This window comes from Chelon labrosus (assembly GCF_963514085.1).
Source record: "Chelon labrosus genome assembly, chromosome: 19".
NCBI classification, from domain to species: domain Eukaryota; kingdom Metazoa; phylum Chordata; class Actinopteri; order Mugiliformes; family Mugilidae; genus Chelon; species Chelon labrosus.
The window spans coordinates 16780303-16798457 of record NC_140352.1 but is presented as its reverse complement, the minus strand read 5'-3'; the positions used below and the strand labels follow the sequence as shown (position 1 = coordinate 16798457).

Genomic DNA, 18155 nt, shown 5'->3' with positions numbered 1-18155 from the left:
ACTTCAAAACTAAATGCAGTAGTTTTAACGCTGCAGTGAAAACATTATGTGCTGATCCTGTGTGAAACTGCAGATGTGTTTACCCGGATGGGCGTGTACCACTTCCGGTTCTGAGGCGCCTTCTTGTTCTGAGGTTTCTTGGGTTTGGGCTCGAAGGGTTCGTACTCTTGCTCGGGCATTTTCACCACAGCATTCTTTGGCTTCTCCAGCTTAGCCCCCTCTTCGGTCGAGCCCTTCCCTCCCCAGCGAACCTACAGACAGAAAATAGAACCATTAAATGTACTTTGTATAACTAATAATAATTTCCTGCTAGCATTGTGCCCGTATCATCCCGTCACCTCCATCCTCTTGATTCCTCCTATTCCTCTGCCTCCATAATATGAAGCATCCACAGTGGGCCACTTCTTCTTGGGCAGACCGTCCTCATCATCCGACTCCTAAAACCCAAACACAAAAGCTGACTTCTTCCTTTCACTTTTTAACACCAACATTTTTCCTGCAAGTAGCTATAAAGTGCCTTACTGGCCAAGCTCAGAACTGGTATGACGAGCTGGAATAATTGATTATTAACTGATAAGCCTTTGAGTCATTCATGTCCTGATGATGATTAATAAAATAAATTGGTGTATTTATGTGTTTCCATGTGTTTTACTTCCATTCTAAAAGTTGCAGCATTAATTGGATTATTGAGCTCCTTTTTCTGCTGTTACTTGGCGGCTGTATTTGTGTGTGTGTTTTGACTCACAGGCTCAGGAGGAGGTGGAGGTGGAGGCTCTTTGATCACCTTTGGAAAAATGAGAGAAATTAGATGACTTTTTTGCATTGTTTTTTCTTTGTCCAAGGACCTTATGTTTTTTTTTATTAGTTTAGACTGAGGCTAATTGTAACACTGAGTGCTGCTTTTTTTAAAAAAATGTCCTTTTCCTGAATGTGGCAGATGTTTTCTTACCACCGTGCAGCAGAGAGGCCAGAACCACCACATGAAGAGCATGGCGAGCAGGAGGAACAACACCAGCAGGGTGATCAGGAGAATGGTGCCATCGAACTGGAGAGTAGAGACACATGGCACCTATACATAAGTACTGTCAAACCATGAGAGGCTGATTGTGACTCTATGCTATTGTCCCCTCAGTAGCAAAAGAGGGACGCTGTAGATTGGTGCAAGTAATGTTAGTAGTGGACAGTGGTACTTGTACTTGTGAGTGTTTCCACTTTCTGTATACTTTTACTTCCCTACATTTAAAAGCAGAATATTTAACACCAGCAACTAGTTGCTTTGCACATTTAGATTAATAATACATGTATAATAAAAAAAACAACAAATGATTATATATTAATATAGGTTGATGCAAGGGGGATACTGACAAGCTACCCAGCAGTATAAAGAGTAATTACAACAATCTGCGCCACTGAATGATTCAAGCCTTGTTGCACCAAACATTAAGTTGAAAATTATTCAGACATGGGTCTTTGTGCAGAATACTTTTGTAATTTCACTACATTAAAGTTAGTTTAAGTGGCGGTGGTTCCACCAAATGTAGTGCGACACGTAATTACTGACAGTAGTAGTGGTGACAATAAGAAGTGGTGCAGCATTTGGAGCGGGACTGACAGTGGAAACAACTGTGAAAATGGGACAATCACAGCTACAGTACACGACTTAAAGGAAGACAGTGGGCTGCAGACTGATTTTCTGTCACATGAAGAGCATTCATGTTTTCACGACGATGACAGTGGTTAATGTAAATTGTGGAATCCCTGAATGAATCCATCTGTTACCATCGCTCGCTTAGAGCGAGGCAGGCGTCCGCGAGCCAAACACGGTTCCTATTACAGACCACAGATGAGGATCACATGTGGTTAAGTCTTTCCCCTATCTATCTTGTGGCAGAGATGTGGGAGGATTCATCTGTATTCAGCTGTGGGGCCCGATGCAGAAAGGACGTCACTTAAAGAGAATGATCATTTCTTAGATGTCACACAATCAGCGAGTTGTCACTTTCCGTAAAAATAACTGTGTTGATCTTAACTGATGAGTTCAACAATGGCTACATCTACATTTGTTGTTTTTACACATGAGGAGTACATGTCTTTCTTCCCAAGCTATATGAGCATATTTTGTGGGCAACTACAAAGACTGAAACCCCTCAGTGTGACACTTTGATTGAATCTGGAGAGGGGCTGTTGGGTTTGTGGCATTTGTATTAAATTTTAATACATAATCTATAACTTGTGTGTTGTTTATTGCACTGGGCCTGCCCATCTCCTGTTGGCAACCATGCCTTTACAGTCCAAAGTGACCTCAGTCTATATGGTTTAGTTTAGTGGCGAGAAGCAGCTAATTGCGATGGTATGTCTAATTGAATATGACGTCACGCGGACCGAAGGAGAAGAGCTTCAAAGAGCGAATTTCATGCGAGAATCTGCTGCGGCCTCGCTCCATATGTCCCAGCATACGTCCTTTATTTTGTTTAATTGCCCGCCCTAATTCATCCTGACACAAACACACATAAAAAGGCTGTACAGTCTAGGTAGTGGCTCCATTTCTGCTACAACTCAAGGAGAAATGGGCACAAGACTGTTTTAGTAATGGCTGTTACAGGATTATTCACACTGAACACAAGGAAACTGAAGAAGGAACTTCAAGGTCAAGACTCCGCTTCTCTACCTCTCGTCTCTCCCTACCTAGAGGTACAGAGGGTAATTTTTGGGGGGGTGGATCATTGCTACCAACCCCTGTTGATTGGCTCCTCCAAAAAGGGGCAAATAGCAACAGAGAAAAATAAATAAATGGGTAAGGGCGTTCACTGGAGAGAACAAAACAACGCATGTCTAGAAAAAGAGATGAGGTTGGAGAAGAGAGAAGAAGTCGGAAGAATAATGGAAACCATCACCAAAACATTTACAAACTTTTTTTGTACTTATGTAGGACATGAAGCTTCAACTTACACACTCTGTGGTGGTGATGTGAACGTTGCTGCTGATGAAGGACAGTCCGTCATTCATGCTCACTTGGAGATAAATCACCCTGAAAGAAAGCAACAGACAAGGGAACAGGTCAGTCTCAGTGTTCGGGTGTAATATTACGGTCCGTGCTGTTCTGGATCGGTTATTTAGCCTGAAGCATTTCCTCTTTAAACTCTGTTTGTTTGGTTGGAATGATATCATCTAAACTTGGGTTCACACCAAATCACCCCACAGAATGACCTATATACTGCGAGGTGGTGTGTGAGAAGTGAAAGTGTAATTTCAACCAACAAGAAAACACCCACAAAACACAAGGGACTTGTGAGTTAAAGGAACCAGATTTTCGAGCTAAGAACAAAGTGACGTCTAGCCTGCTGCTCACACTCAGATGTTTCTTCTTAGGATCCAGAAACTAGAATCAGTTCACTTCGAGTCTTTGCAGCTGCCACTATTTTACATAAAGCTATGTCAACGAAATGAGTTCCTTGGAGAGTCGTGTGACGTTTGTTTACAAGCCCTGTTTCACTTGTAATAGAGCAATCTGAACCCAAATGAACCAAATACCAAAGTTTTCCACAGAGGTTTAAAAGCACAGAAAAAGAGGTGTGATTGTGTGACCCAACACAGCGCGTATGGAGACAAGTGAAGGAAGAAAATTTAAATAAATGGAAAAAACACAAGCTTCCAGTTCTGATTTTGTGCTTATTTTATGGTTTTGGGAACATTTGTATACTTTTCCATGAAATCACATCATAGAAATTGTCTCAGGGGGGAATGGCAGCAATCTCTGCCACATTTATGGAATTTAAAATCCAGCAGAAATAAACATATTTTCTCCCTCCAACAGTGGATAATCTCATCAAAACAAGCTTCTGTCCATAGTCCTGACTTCATCTGTGCAGGTCGGAAACCCATCCCCCCTCCGAGCGGTGAAAAACAATTCTTAGAATTTCAAGTAACCCCCAGTGACCTCTTTGGGGCCTGTTGTGGTTCAGTTTTTAAAAACCTGGATGAAAGGCATGTCTGGATGTGAGTGAGGACGGGCAGATTGAAAACAGGCCATTTCACAGATAAACATGTCTTTAGTCAGACGTTCCTCTGATCTGTCTGGGTTCATAAAAGGCGGGCGGAGTGAGAGGAGAGCTGGGTCAGTGGGTGAAGTTCATGATCAATAGCATACACGTGCTGACGGCAGGCGTCAAGATACCTCAAGATAGTCTTAAAGCATGTGTTTGATGTAGTCAGCAATGGACGTCTATGACAATAAGATACCTGTAAGTCTATGACACAAATATATTGAATAAAAGACAGGAATAAAGAGGAGTATTGCTGAATATATTCCTGCTGAAGATAAAAATAAAGTAAAATTCAGAGGTCTAGTTTGGGTGTAAAAGGCCAACCACCAACAATTTGAAATGATTAAAAGATGAGGAGGGAAAAAAACACAAAAGAGGAAGAAAAGCCAGAGAAAACTGACCAGTGTGAATTTGATGATGTGGAAGAGAAATAAAGTCATGGGCAGGAAATGTAGAGCGCAGTGGCAGACAGTTGTTAAATAAGGAAAGGAAACGGAGAGGGCAGACAGTCTAAGCATGGACACACACTCACATACATACGCACAAGAGCAGAAGGTCAGGAAATAGAAAAATAGACCACAAAGCAATACAGCAATTATACGTGCTGGCTTTTATGTAAAGGAAGTACTTTAAAAATTGTTAAATTTGTTACCAAAACTAAATCTCTTTCATGATGCTAATGAGTCAGAAAGTTCCTCCGAGTTTAAAACCCTCTCCCAGAGGTTTTTCCACCCTGCTGAGAATCAGACTGCATACAAACACACATGGCCACACACTTGAAAGAGCAGGCTAGCTGCTACGCGGCTTTGATCAGCCAAATCTGGACAAGGAGACAGCTGAAGGAGAGAGGCAGACTGACAGGGGATGAAAGAAGGAGCTCATGTGCGGCAGAGACAAATAAAAGACAGATACAGAGAGGAAAAATCAGGCAGGCATGTAGAGGAGATGAGGGCGGGGGGGGGGGGGGGCTGGCAAACAACCTGCAAGATGATAAAAAGGAGCCACCGTGGCACTAAAAGTAAAGACAGAGGTGGAAAGGACTAATATATAAGTGATTTAAGAGTCAGGAGGTGAAGTTTTTATGCATAAAGGGACGGAAAGTTCACAAATACACAACTTAGGAGCAGAAACATACACAAATCCAGGAGTGGGTTCAACTAGAGGGAAATTTATGGGAAGCACAGGCACACGGTGTACCTCAGTTTTACAATCATTCTACCAAGGTATCGATTAAAGAATCCAGGCCATCAGTTCAGGTTGTTTAAATCTTTCCCTGCTGCAGTTAAAATTTAATTTTCTCTCTTTACTACACCATTGCCAGCACAAATATGAACTGCAAATGTGATTTATAACGGCTATGGGAGAATAACATGAAGGAATCTGTGTGGTAATTGTAAGAATACAAGTACCCCTAAAAGGTCAAGCGAAAACCAAGACTCTGCTATTGGCTGACAGGACTTCTCCTCTCTTTACAGTCTTTGCCACCATCCCATCATCCACTCAACCTTGTATTCTGCGGCCTGGTGTACTTTACATTCCCAAAAAGAGTTAGAGGTTAGAGAGGTTTGTGGATTGTTGATGTTGGAACGTGGTCAGACTCTAAAGGGAGTGTACAGCTAGAGGATGAGAAGCAATTCTGGTCACTGTTGGTGTTACACCGAAAATTTGTGTGACTGTCGTGTGGTGAAAGTTTTAGGAGACAAACCTCAGTTGTTTTAGCTTTCACAGTCTGTCCCTGGCCTTTGAACACTGATAGGAACGATCTCCATCTGCTAAGTTTACACATATGAACGATGATGAGCTCTTTACCCATCTATTTCTATATGAACATTAGTTTTCAATCAACGCTGACAGAATATTAAGAAGAGTGAGTAAAATACACAAAGCCACAACCAACAGTTGATTTAAGATGACACAAAATGTAGTCTATTTAGACCTCCAGTAGATAAGGAGCAACATTAGTGTCATGGTGTTTTGATTTCCTGTGTTCATGTTTTGCGTTTCATACATGTTTCGTTTCTTGTTTTATTTTGTTTTTCCTTGTTTCCTGTCTTGCCTTCTTCCTGTCCTGTGATTTCCCACCTGTGTAATTGTCTGCCCCGCCCTGATTGTTTTCACCTGTGTCTCCCCTGCCCTTGTGTGTATATATAGTCCTGCCTTTCCCTTTGTCCTCTGTCGAGTGATACTGTTTTTCCATGTCTTGTCTTATTATAGAGTTACTGTTTCCATGCCAAGTTATGTTGAGTTTTAGTCTTATATCATGTTCAGGTGGTCTTCTTGTTCTGAGTTTTTGGATTATCCTGCCGTTTAGCAGCGCTTTGTGTTTCCTTTTGTTTGATTAAATTCGTTTTTGCCTACTCCTGTCTCATCACCTGGTGTCCAGCATTTGGGTCTTACCTCAACCCGAAAACCATGCCAGTTAGCTTTTATTTGAAGTCACGTTTCTCAAAAAACAACTAGAGTCAGTACAATATTTCCTCCCCTTTTATCTCTGTTTTGGTCTCAACCGACTGAAGAGAATAACTGGCTGTGTAGCTACTAAATGCTTCACTATGTTCACCAGCTAACTTCGTCTGCAGGCATCATACTGTGTGATGTTCCACAGACAGAATGCTAACTGCTGTAGCTAAAATAATAACAACAATGCACTGGCAGATGATGAAAGGCAAAGACATAAAAGTAATCTTTTTTTTTTTTTTAAATCATCACAATTTAAAACCAACAAAGTTTAGATGTATAGCTTTCTTGTCTGCGGCTGTTTTCTCTTCTGATTCGGGACAGAAGCAGGACAAATCCATGAAGGGTTTACCACTGCATGTGCTGGCACGACCACAGAGCTTCTTATATTTTGCTAAGCTATACTGGGATCTAGTAAAGAGGAATGTGGACTTGGATCGTAAAAACAGCTAATGTATGGCAGATTTCTTATGGCCTGTGCACATACACACGTGAATGCATCCATGTGTTTTACTGTGTCTGAGGTAAAGAATGTGATATAAGACGCACGAGGATGCCACTTCATATGAAATATAAGCACTTTCCCCAGAGAGGGAGATGAATAAATTAAATCAGAAATCTATATTTAAGAGGCACTCACTTTCCAACGTCATCAATAACCGGAGCAGGACACAGTAGGAATGTATCTTCAACACCAGCCGGCTTTTCATCTAGAAGTCAAATACAACATTTTGATAAATGTGCACTCCACTAAAGTACAGACATCAGCTTGAACTGTTTAAACACAACTTAATATAAACTATAGACACTGTATAGACTGGTGTTTATATACTGAAGGGTGAAATAGATAGTGGGCTTTGGCAGGCCAATATTATACAGATATATCTGGACTGATGCTACCAAGCTTTTACTTTTTCATGCATTTCTGTGCCATAAAATTAGATGTAAGGTTTCCTGTTAGGTAATACATAGTAATACAAATGATAAACTCTGTTAGAGAAGAGTTTGGTTTACATTAAAGAGAAAGGACGATGAAGTGTAGCTGTACTCACTGACTGTAACGGTGTCATTGATTTTGAAGCTGCACAGAACCTGGTCGATGTTTCTTGCGTGGAGAAAACCGTTTCCTTTCACCACCACTTGAAAAGACTCTGGTTGTACAAGTCACTCTGACATTTTAGCATTTTAGACACTTAGCAGACATTCTTTGTCGAGCACAATCACATCTTCGTTACTCTATTGAACATGATGCTCACTTTCCTGTTTCAAATGGCACATTTCCATCTCACACAAATCACGGTTAATAATTCAGCTAATTTTTCCATGTGAGAACCATTACACTTGCAAGATAATACCGCACAAACCTTAGTCTGCTGATAAACCACATTAAATATTGTGAACATCTGCACAAAAATAAATTTAATAAATTAAATCAAGCTACTTGTAATTGTTGGACATTAACTTACATAGCATCAGAGGGAAAATACTCTCATGTCAGTGATAGATAAATATGAGAGAACTGTGCTGGCTTTAACAGAATATTACTCAGTGTCAGAAAAATTATTTCCCTCTTAAAAGGAGAAAGTAATTCACTGCTTCATAAAAGGGAAAAGCAGATGTGAAAAACAGTCTAAGTTCTCCTGCTTTCGCCAAAAACTTTTAATGAACCCCTGCTTTTATCTGTTCATTTGAGGCCTTCAATGTCCATTTATTGCTGCCTTAACTGTCACAGCCGTCTCTTGGCAGGACACTAAAGGATGATGTCTATTTTACATGTCAGCTGCAGCCAATCTCACCGCTGCCGCTCTCTCATAGCCAATCCTTTAAATGAGACTTGTGTTATCTTATTCCCAAGCCACTACCCTGTCCCAGCAGATTTCCTGTAAGTGACGCCTCTAAGTGACCGGGACGCCCATGTATGGTCGTTTTTCCCAGTCTAGGATTGTCATGATTCAGCAAAGTATTGACAAAGCACCCACTAATAAAATTAACAAATTTCAAAGAGCGATGGGACTCAAGACATTTATGGTGATGACTCAGGAGGTTTATTTGCGTGTGTGTGTAAATGTTTGCGTTTCTGGCTGCCTACCTCCTGCACACACACTCGAGGGCTCAGCTGCCAAGATTTCAATGCAGGACTTCTTGATGATCTGGAGGACAAAAGACAGGACTGCATTTTATACTTTTACTACTTTTATATAGAAACTGTCCTGGTTATAAAAAGACACAAGAGTTTTATACTGTTACAATACAGTGTATATCAGTTATTCTTACCAACTGCCTGTTTCCCAAAGACCTTTTCCTTAAACTCTCAAATCACAGCTTAGCAGACCTAACTAAGAACTGTAGGCCTGTCAAGCACTGCAGAGTGAAATCAAAACTACATCAGAATTTAGAAATGATACCTTTGGCACCATGTTCATAGCATTAAAGTAACTTTAATGGTCTAGCTGGATACTGCTGATAAAATCAGTCACCAGCTAAAAGGAAAAATCAAAATCCTTCAGAATTACAAAGAAAACACAAAGAGTGACTAGTTTAGCAACAATAACTGATGCAATCAGGGCTCATTTGGAGGATTAAATACAGAAAGGTCTTTTTTAGCTGTGTTAGCACTGAGAGAGATCAGGAACTGAAGTGACCCACCCACCCTGCCTGAACTGGACTGTACTCTGAATATGTGAGTGTGTTTCATGAAGCTAGTGTACACAAAGACTTACAGTTCTGCCTCCTGTAAGGTAAAAACAGCAAGCGGAGGCACAGCTGAAACTTTGACTAGTCAGAACTCCTCTCAGTATATTTTCCTTTTACATTTACCAAGTCACCTTTCGGGGACTTTGTGCGATAGAGTGTTTCCTAAAGACAACTATTGGCTTTCAGACCAACATTTAATGCAGAACTAATGCATGACAGATTTAATTGAATACATGAAGGTGGATGTCTGAACGACTTGCTTGTCTTTCAGTACAGTTCCTCTGCACAGAGAAGAGTTTATTTACCGAATCAATGACGCCCCGGAGGGCGTGGAAGCCGCCCAACACAGGAAACACGTGCTCAATGGTGTCTGCAATAGTGGCCAGCTATAGAGAAAGGTAGAGAGAGGGGTATTCAAGGAGGAATTAATCCACAAATTAATCAAAAGTGACGCAGTAAGTAAACGTAAGAATGAAAGGTAAGTAAGTGGAACCTCCCCAACAGTTGATACGTGATATTTCATAACAAGTAGTAATTGGACTGGAAAGGCACAGACACTGCAAACTACATGAGCACTGTTCACATTATCCACAATCAGGATATATTTACAATCAGTAAAATTAATGGTTACTGAAAGTCTACAGGAACTTGAATCATCCTACAGTCATAGACATTGGCTGCAAGTTTGACCTGCGAGGCAGCCCAGTGACAATGATGGGGGTTTGTTCTTAGGAAAAATATGGGTTAGCCAAATTGCTCAAGGGTCAATGAAGGCACAGTGGAGACAGCATTGTTGCTTTTCCTCATCAGAGCACATGTGGTAAAGTACACATACCGTATGATGAACACAAAGCAGATGTTCAGTGAATTATTTTCTTATTTTAGACTACATGCAGAACAATATACTTGCACAGATTTCTCACATCTGTATTACCTGTGTCTCATTGAAGTCTTTGACGCCAACACAGTACACAATAGCGCCAAGAGCTCTGGCTTTCTCTGCCTGATGAAAAACACAAACAAGTAATTTCAGAAAACTACCAGTCAAGCAACAAGAGAACTGCTGCCTCTAGATTAGTAGTGATTTGAGGCGAAGTCTTTTGGGAAATTGTCCTTGTGTGGATTTGTTACCTCGTCTTGTGCAGTGATGAGCTGATGCTCCTGCAGCTCTCCGTCTGTCAGAGCAATGATCACACTGGCTGTGCCTGCAAAACACATACAACCGTACTGTAACTTCAACATGCAGCTTTAGCTGAAGAAAGTTTCCACAATGAACAACTTATTTGACGCTTACCAAAGTTCTCCTTGCGTATCTGCTCATTTGCCTTTTAATAAAAACACATGTTCATCGTTAGAAGGTCAGAGATAAAATTTCAGATTTAAACAATGAACTAGTTCCATCTGTGTTGTTAAAAACATGATCACATTACAACAAGGGCTTACACTCTGCAACCCCAGGTGCATAAAGGTGTCTCCCCCAGGAATCTCTTTGTAAAGCGCATTCAGACCCTTTCTGATGTCCTTCCTACACAGAAGGGAGAAAAGCAAAAAGCTTTCATTAAAACTTACTGTGTAAATTTGTCTATATACCGCACTGCAATGTTTCAGAGGGAAATAAGCTTTATTTACAGAACAGTACAAAATAAAACAAATAAAATACAATGCAACCTTTTTGGCAGTATCTTTTTACTTTTCCTGGAGTACAGTTGAACTACATTTATACTTCTTCCATCACTAGCTAATGCGAGCCGAGGCACCTCCCTTTGAAACTGAACTTTGGTCGACACATTAGGATAATAAACAACATAAAAGAGGACACAAAACTCTGTCACGCAATAAAAATAAATTTTATCCAACAACAGTTACATTGATGGCCAGCTTTCAGCTTCATGTCAGTTTGGGGAGCATCTGCTTTCACTTTGCTGTGGTGGTTTGAGTTTACTTTACAGCTGATTGTTTCTCTTGTGTAAGGTCTCTCCACAGGAGAATAACATTTATATAAAGACAAAAGCAGATTATGTTACTCAGTTGCTTTTAGTCAACTACGTTTATTACATAGTCATAAATTACTGAGCAGCTGCTGAAGATGATGATGAAGAGCAGCGTTGCACACTTCAGGGACCGCATTTCACGAGGTCCCTAAAGTGTGCGAGCCGATCATTATTTGCACCACCTTTGTTGGTTTAGATGTGCCATTTATCTTTTCTCAGATACCATGTCAAGAGAATGGGATGGACGTGAGGTCACAGTGACCTTGACCTTTGACTTCCACAGTTAATCAGGTATTTGTGATCAGTGCAAGTGGGCTTTTTCTCCCAAATTTAAGAAACTCCCTTAAGGTTTTTTAAACTATTGTGTTCATGAGAATATGAACATGTATAACCTGAAAACAGCACAGAGGCATTATTATTACACTAATCAAAAAAACAGATATGACACAATGTAATTCACCTGTTTTCCGTCAGTTTCAAGATGGTGGATGCCCTGGAGGAGAATGTTATGAAGGACATCCTCAGCATGGGACTAGAAAGGGTAAAAAGAAGAAGGAAAACATCATCATGCCCATTATTTAGCAGACCATCCAACAAAGTAACCAATAAATAATAATAAGAGCCAAGGACGGCTATTTTGGTCATTCCACACCTTGCACAACATGTAGTGTTGGTAAAACAACGTCATCTGAGATTAATCAGAAACATTGTACTTAACACTTAGTAACAATAATAAAACAAAAACAACACATCGCTTTCTCAGAAACATAAAATAACTGGCCGTAATCCATCATGTGTTCTACGCTCGTGTTTTCATTTAAACAATGGATATCTCATAGGAGACAAATAACTTAGCTTCTTTTGAGGTCACTCCAACAGTCTGTGTGCGATTGTTTTGCTGTTCTGAACGCAGCTCAACACACAAAGACAACAAGCGACACCATGCATGAATATGAACCCCCTGTGCGTGACAGCGACATAAATGTTGACACGGAGACTACGTCAGTGAATCTTCAGATGTGTCCGTGATTTTTGTTTATTGGTGAATTTCACCGCTCAACCATCTGCAGCAAGAAGTGTGTTGTTTGTGAACACAGTTCAAGTTTAAAGTTAATGTTGAGGCAGATTTGCGCAGTTTGAAAGTTCGTATTTGTTTAAAACAGAAAGTCTCAGAGAGGGATGGGTCTTTGCTGTGACTGGACCACAAAGCTTCAGGTGCTGTTGAGCGAACCGGACAAAGCAAACCCATGCACGAGCTTTGAAAGGACAGATGTGACCATTTGCTGAAAAGTTTTATTTATATTTCACACACTGTAAATCACATTTTGGCAACGGCAGGATCCAAAGCATAGTGCTTTTTTTTTTTTAGTAAAAGGCAGTTGTAGGATTCCACTTTAGGGCTTTTTCATAGTTCAGACTTACTATAAAAATATATCTGGGTAACATTTTGACCAAGATCGAAAATCAGACACCCCAGGGAGACTATAAAATAAAAATTGGTCACATATATGAAGACCTTCCAGCTGGTAGTCACTGATGGTAACCCCGCAAACCCCAGACATCAGCTCAGCTACTGCAGACTAAGTGACTCATCAGCCTGGATACTGATTGACTTAGCATATGGCCAGATGTAGCAGCAGAGACAGATTTTTCTTTGCTTCACCGGGGTGACTGCTGTGTGTTTCTCTTTAGTGATCTACACTATATCTCGAGGCCCCAGGAAGTCGAATGCGAGCCAACAAGGCTGTTTGGAGACCAATGATCTGGTTTCCATCCAGTTCAGATGTTACGGTCCATCTATGTAACTCCTCAACTTTTTGCTGACACACGAAGTACCTCTTACCTTTTGAATTTCTCTGCTAAATTCTCCACAAAGTGGTAAATTTCATTCCAGTGATCCTTCACACTGCCAGATCTAAGAGATAGAAAAAGAGAAAATCACAAAAATGTCAAGAAGGTGATCACAGTGAATATAGACTACACCACAATGACACAATTGGCGTAGAGAATGTAAATACGTAACACACTGATAACAGGAGGAAGCAAGAATGATCTCAATGCTTAATGTGACACATTTATAAAGAAAATGCTATTACTAGGTAGCATTATAGATAAAATATACCTTAAAAGACTGTAGTAGCCCTAAAATATCATTTCTGTACATCCATGACAAATGATTTGCACAGCAAGAACTCAAACAAAACACCAAAGTCTAAGCTATCTAACAGACACACACTAACTCCATATGGTAGAGCATTCAAACAAGAAAAATACGGCCATGCAAGCCAAAAACGACAGGGGGTCAGATCATGAGCTCCACAACACGGAAAACGAGCTGAATGCAGGATAGGTAAAACACAACTTTACTCACTGTCACTAGTATTTGCCAGTGAAGATTTTGGTTTATTTTATAGAAGGAATTTCACTTTTATTATTCCACAGTTGCCACGAACAGCCAGTATTAAATATAGCTTCAGTAGCAGCCAGCACATCCTATTACGAAAACCTTGAAGGAAAGAATATTAAACCTAAATTCTGATAAAAAATAAAACATGGACCTTCTTGTTCATGTATCACAAACACCATTTGAGAAATTACTTAAAAAAATAGTTAGGGTAAGACAAAAGGGGCCAGAGACAGGGTCTGGAGAACAATTTGGCACCCTCCTGTATCCTGAATGAGCCTCTGGAGGTTGAGGAAATAGGGCCAGCTCTCCCTAGGGGGTAGCCATAAAACTAGACTTTTATAAAATACCTCCCCACGGATATACCTTCATTTCCTCTGGGCAGACAGAGTGTGTGTGTGTGTATTTGTGTCAATTTTATTAAGTGTGAGCATTAAGGGATAGGGCTTCAGCCATGATGTGACCAGTCACCAGGTCATCTGTTAGCTAACAAACAAGCACAAGAGATGACAGTTGGGAAATGAGCTAATTGACTGTGGTAAAACTGGAGGCCACTTTAGAGGATGAAGCATGCTTAGAATAAAGACCGGGGCTGACTCAGTGTTTTTCTAGGTGCTGACCAAATGATGTAACAGCATTAGACACACTGGACGTGGCCAGAATTGGTGTGCTGATGTTTTTCTGTATGGGACAGAAGGTCAAGGCTAATTTTAGCGGCCAGGAATTAGCTTGACTTCTACTCAGTTTTCTTATAGTTTACATGCTGAGTCAAAAGGCAAATATATTCAGAGGCCAAACAAACAGGCATGTCACGTCTTCCAGCAGTAGGTTTGCATCAGTGCGATGGGCGACAATGAGAACCAGACTAAACAGCGGCTGTTACCCGACCTTACCTTTTAGTTCCCAGCACACTCAAACATCCAACAATCTGTCCGAGAGTCACATCAGACATAATAAACAGATTGATCTAATTCTCGAACGTCAGCTTTTCATGTTTTTAGATCAAAATATTTATCCCTACCTTTGTGTTTCTGTTATCTACACAGGAACCAACTTGGCCTTTCTCGTGGGAGTTGCTTTGGAAAGCAGCACAAGCCATATGGTCAAATTCTGACTAATGGTATCTGTCTGTAATTGAGAGTCACAGAGTTTAACTCCATGTTGTTTTGGTGTTTTGTGCTTGGAAGTGGAGGGGGAATTGTTTGGCCGGGCCTGGGGGAAGACGCAGCCAGGGAATACCAGGGAGTTTCCCATCATGCCTCAGTCATTTCAGGCTTTTGATCCTGCCAAACCGAACTCTGGATTTGTATTAAATGGTCTTTTTGGTAGACTCATGTTTTGTATCCATGCAGACACCAATTTTCTGCTTTAAGGAGGTTCAAGATGCAATATAATATATTTAAAAGATTAATATACTTTAGTAGTTTACCATAGACCACTATGAGGCTTAAATTCTCATCTATAGCAGCGGATTCTGTGCATGAACAACAGCAGCTACAGACAGGTTATCAACAGAAAATCCAATGAAAACTGATTGCTGAAAAGAATGTGATCTGCTAAAAAGAGAGACCAATGCTAAATAATCTGGTTTTGGTTTCCCGTGGCCCACCCATACTGGAAATATGGACTCTGTTTCCAAGCATCCACAATATACAACACATGTTATGTAAGTTTCTGTGTTTTCACTCATCTGAACAGTTATAAATGCTGGTCAACTAAAAATCCTACCTAAGCATTTTCTCAGTGTTGTTCTGATGACATGAACTGTTTGCCCACATCAAGGCTTACATTCCTGTGAGGCTGACTGAGCACAGAAAGAGGACAAGACCTTACAAGCTAAACAAAATCTTCCCAGAATAAAAAAGAAAAAGCTTGAGGTAGAGGAGCAGAGCGTTTAGCTCAACAAAATGTGCAGCGCAAACAGAAAGAGTCACAAAAGGATTGCACACACACATGCATGAACATACACCCGCCGACCTGCAGGCATGGCAGGAGCCAGCTCCTAGCGCAGATTGTTCCATTACAGCAACAGAGGAGGGAAAAAAAAAGAATAAAAAGCCTGCAGCTAATCATGCAGAGGTGTGGAGATCATGTTTGAGTATTTATTTAACATGAGGGTGAATCAGGGGACTCCCAACTTTGGTTTTTAGCTGCTTATCTTTATTTCTGAACCACAATGGCTCTTGTTTGCCTTGGAACAGTTTGATTGTCTGTGGTGGCTGTAGTCGTGGGACTGAAGCCTAGCTTGCAGTTTCACTCACCTGTCCAAACAGTCTTGGGAGAGGAAGTGGCCATTTTATTCTATGATTCTTGATGAAACAATTTTATGCGGTACCTTGTTCCCCCCACAATCCCTTGATCTAATTTTAATGATCTGAGCAGAGCCCTGAAGTTCAGCAGTTTGGGGTTTGGATGTAGAAAAAGAGATTTAAGAGGTAAGAGAGGTCACAATTTGCCAACAAAGTGATTAAGCCCAACAGCATTGTCGGGCTATGTCACTGCAAATCGTCAAAGCCGAGCGACAGTGTTTTCTCAGTTGGAGCAAAATGAAAACCATGTGTCTGGTCGTATGCCATTTGAGAGCAAAGAGAACAAGAAACATGAGAAAAGGAAGGAAAGAACAAGGGAAAGGTGAAGAGGCTTATCTGTGAAATAACAGTAAATTCACCTATAACTCTGTTGGCTCAATGGCAAACCTGTCTGCCAGGGAAACCATACTGATTCAATGAAAACGTTGAGTGCAAGTCTCTGATCTGCTTTAGTCTGTTTCTGAGAATGACCACTAGACTAACAATGCAAGAAGTAAACAGCTGATTATATCACTATGTGGTTAACATGTCCTTATTCTCACAAACACTTTCATCAGCATTTCTGTTAATGTACCATTGTCACCAAATTGCTAGTTTTCTGTTGTTTTCTCAGATTTTGAATCTGCCATTAAAAACAACATAATAACTCAAATAAAATTAAAGTCAAATCAGGCAGACAAAACAGAAATGTGACCATGAAAAAGATTTCAATCTAAGTAAAGAAACTGTAAAAGGAAAGAGTAGGGAGCTGAGCAATGCTGAGCATAAACACAGTTAAAACGGGACAGAGCAACGAATGTACAGCAGCCCAATTAAACGTAGAGTCTGGGCAGTGAGTGCTGCTAAACTTTGCTAATTAGTGTCTAACAAAAAATAATTACAACTTAACTGTCTGAAACTAAAATGTGATGTTGTTGGCAGTGAGTCAATGAAAGAAAAATACTCAAAGTTTGTGCATTATGTGGGATAAAACCTAAAAACCCACTGGTATTAACCCCTGAAAGACCAATTCACTTCGCACTGTAGCTTCCAAAATATATGTAAAACTAAATGCGACTTTAAAGCTGCTCTAGTCAGTATTTTAAAATTCATTAGATTGGTGTGTGAACCTGAAAGATGTTGCCTGTAGTGACAAACCCCCAGATAATTAACACCCAGCTCTGCTGTTTGCATTAGTTCTATTGAGTATTTTAGCATGTCTCAGCTCATGTTTGTCTTTGGCTTTACAGCCTGCAACTTTAATGTGTTGGTTCATACAGTTAATTGCTTTCATTAGCCTTGTTTTCAGCAGCGGGCAGCCCCACTTTACAGCACCAAACAGACAGAGAGACAAAGTTAGTGACTACCTCAACTAACGAAACATCTAGCAGCTCCGGAGCTGGTGGAATATACAGTGTATATACAGTATATATGCACATACAATGAATTTGTTCTCTGCATTTAACCCATCCAAGAGAGCACATTTACAGCAGTGGGCAGCCATGCAAGGCCTCTGGGGAGCACTATGGGTTCTTTTTCAAGGCGCTTGATCAAGTCATCTGAAACAATGGGCATAGAGGGGTTTGAACCAGTCACCACACGCTCGTAAAGCTGCTCCTCTATCAACAAACAAATGATAGCTTGAATCACTCACATTGGCTAAAAACAAATATCCAAAGGAACACTACAGTGTCATCTGGGAATAAATAAGCCAGAAGTCAAATGATGTCATTGTTTTGTTTACATTTTGTTCTGCTGCCTCCAAGTAGTTTTCACTGAATTTGCTTTATGGGGCCTCTAAGGTGGCCATTTTGGATGTCAGGTAATTGCTAATGACATCAGTGATCTTGTAAGGACATTACAGCTGAGTTATTTTTATGTCATATGAAACCTGGTCAAATCATTCTCTGCGAGCTGTTTTTTTTCTTTTATTTCCCAACCAAGTCCCGTCAAAACTACCCAACAGGCACTTCTCTCCCAGAGGGTAATGGGCTGATGGCATGTGGGAAAAATCTCCCTCCGTCTGAAAGCTCAACGGCTCAACTTCGTTCTCACGCTTCAAAGTGCAAAAGAAGGAGAAGAAGAAATAAAACAGCTCCACTCAGGAGGCCGTCTGCCATTCCAGCTGGGTCTAGCCACACCACCCCAGCCTGCAGCCAATGGTGCTGCTCCAATTTAACTGAGTGGGCGCAAGGATTTGTTTGTTTAAAACCGCTAACCTACTTTTACAACCATTGCAGAAGTCAAAGTCTTTACTGCGTGATTGCTGAGCTAATGC

General features: G+C 40.6%; 1 protein-coding gene across 1 annotated transcript in view; it reads right to left on the bottom strand.

Annotated features, from left to right (window-relative positions):
* Nucleotides 1-18155, bottom strand: part of antxr1c (ANTXR cell adhesion molecule 1c) — a 33830-nt gene that overhangs the window by 10519 nt on the left and 5156 nt on the right. The window contains exons 2-16 of the mRNA XM_084567465.1: nucleotides 13029-13100; nucleotides 11646-11717; nucleotides 10638-10719; nucleotides 10489-10519; nucleotides 10326-10399; nucleotides 10129-10197; nucleotides 9500-9580; nucleotides 8590-8650; nucleotides 7553-7651; nucleotides 7141-7210; nucleotides 2950-3028; nucleotides 950-1045; nucleotides 746-784; nucleotides 339-437; nucleotides 84-251 (exon numbers count right to left, since the gene is read on the bottom strand). Of these exons, the coding sequence (XP_084423591.1) occupies nucleotides 84-251; nucleotides 339-437; nucleotides 746-784; nucleotides 950-1045; nucleotides 2950-3028; nucleotides 7141-7210; nucleotides 7553-7651; nucleotides 8590-8650; nucleotides 9500-9580; nucleotides 10129-10197; nucleotides 10326-10399; nucleotides 10489-10519; nucleotides 10638-10719; nucleotides 11646-11717; nucleotides 13029-13100 (1192 nt within the window). The remainder of the gene's footprint in view (nucleotides 1-83; nucleotides 252-338; nucleotides 438-745; nucleotides 785-949; nucleotides 1046-2949; nucleotides 3029-7140; nucleotides 7211-7552; nucleotides 7652-8589; nucleotides 8651-9499; nucleotides 9581-10128; nucleotides 10198-10325; nucleotides 10400-10488; nucleotides 10520-10637; nucleotides 10720-11645; nucleotides 11718-13028; nucleotides 13101-18155) is intronic.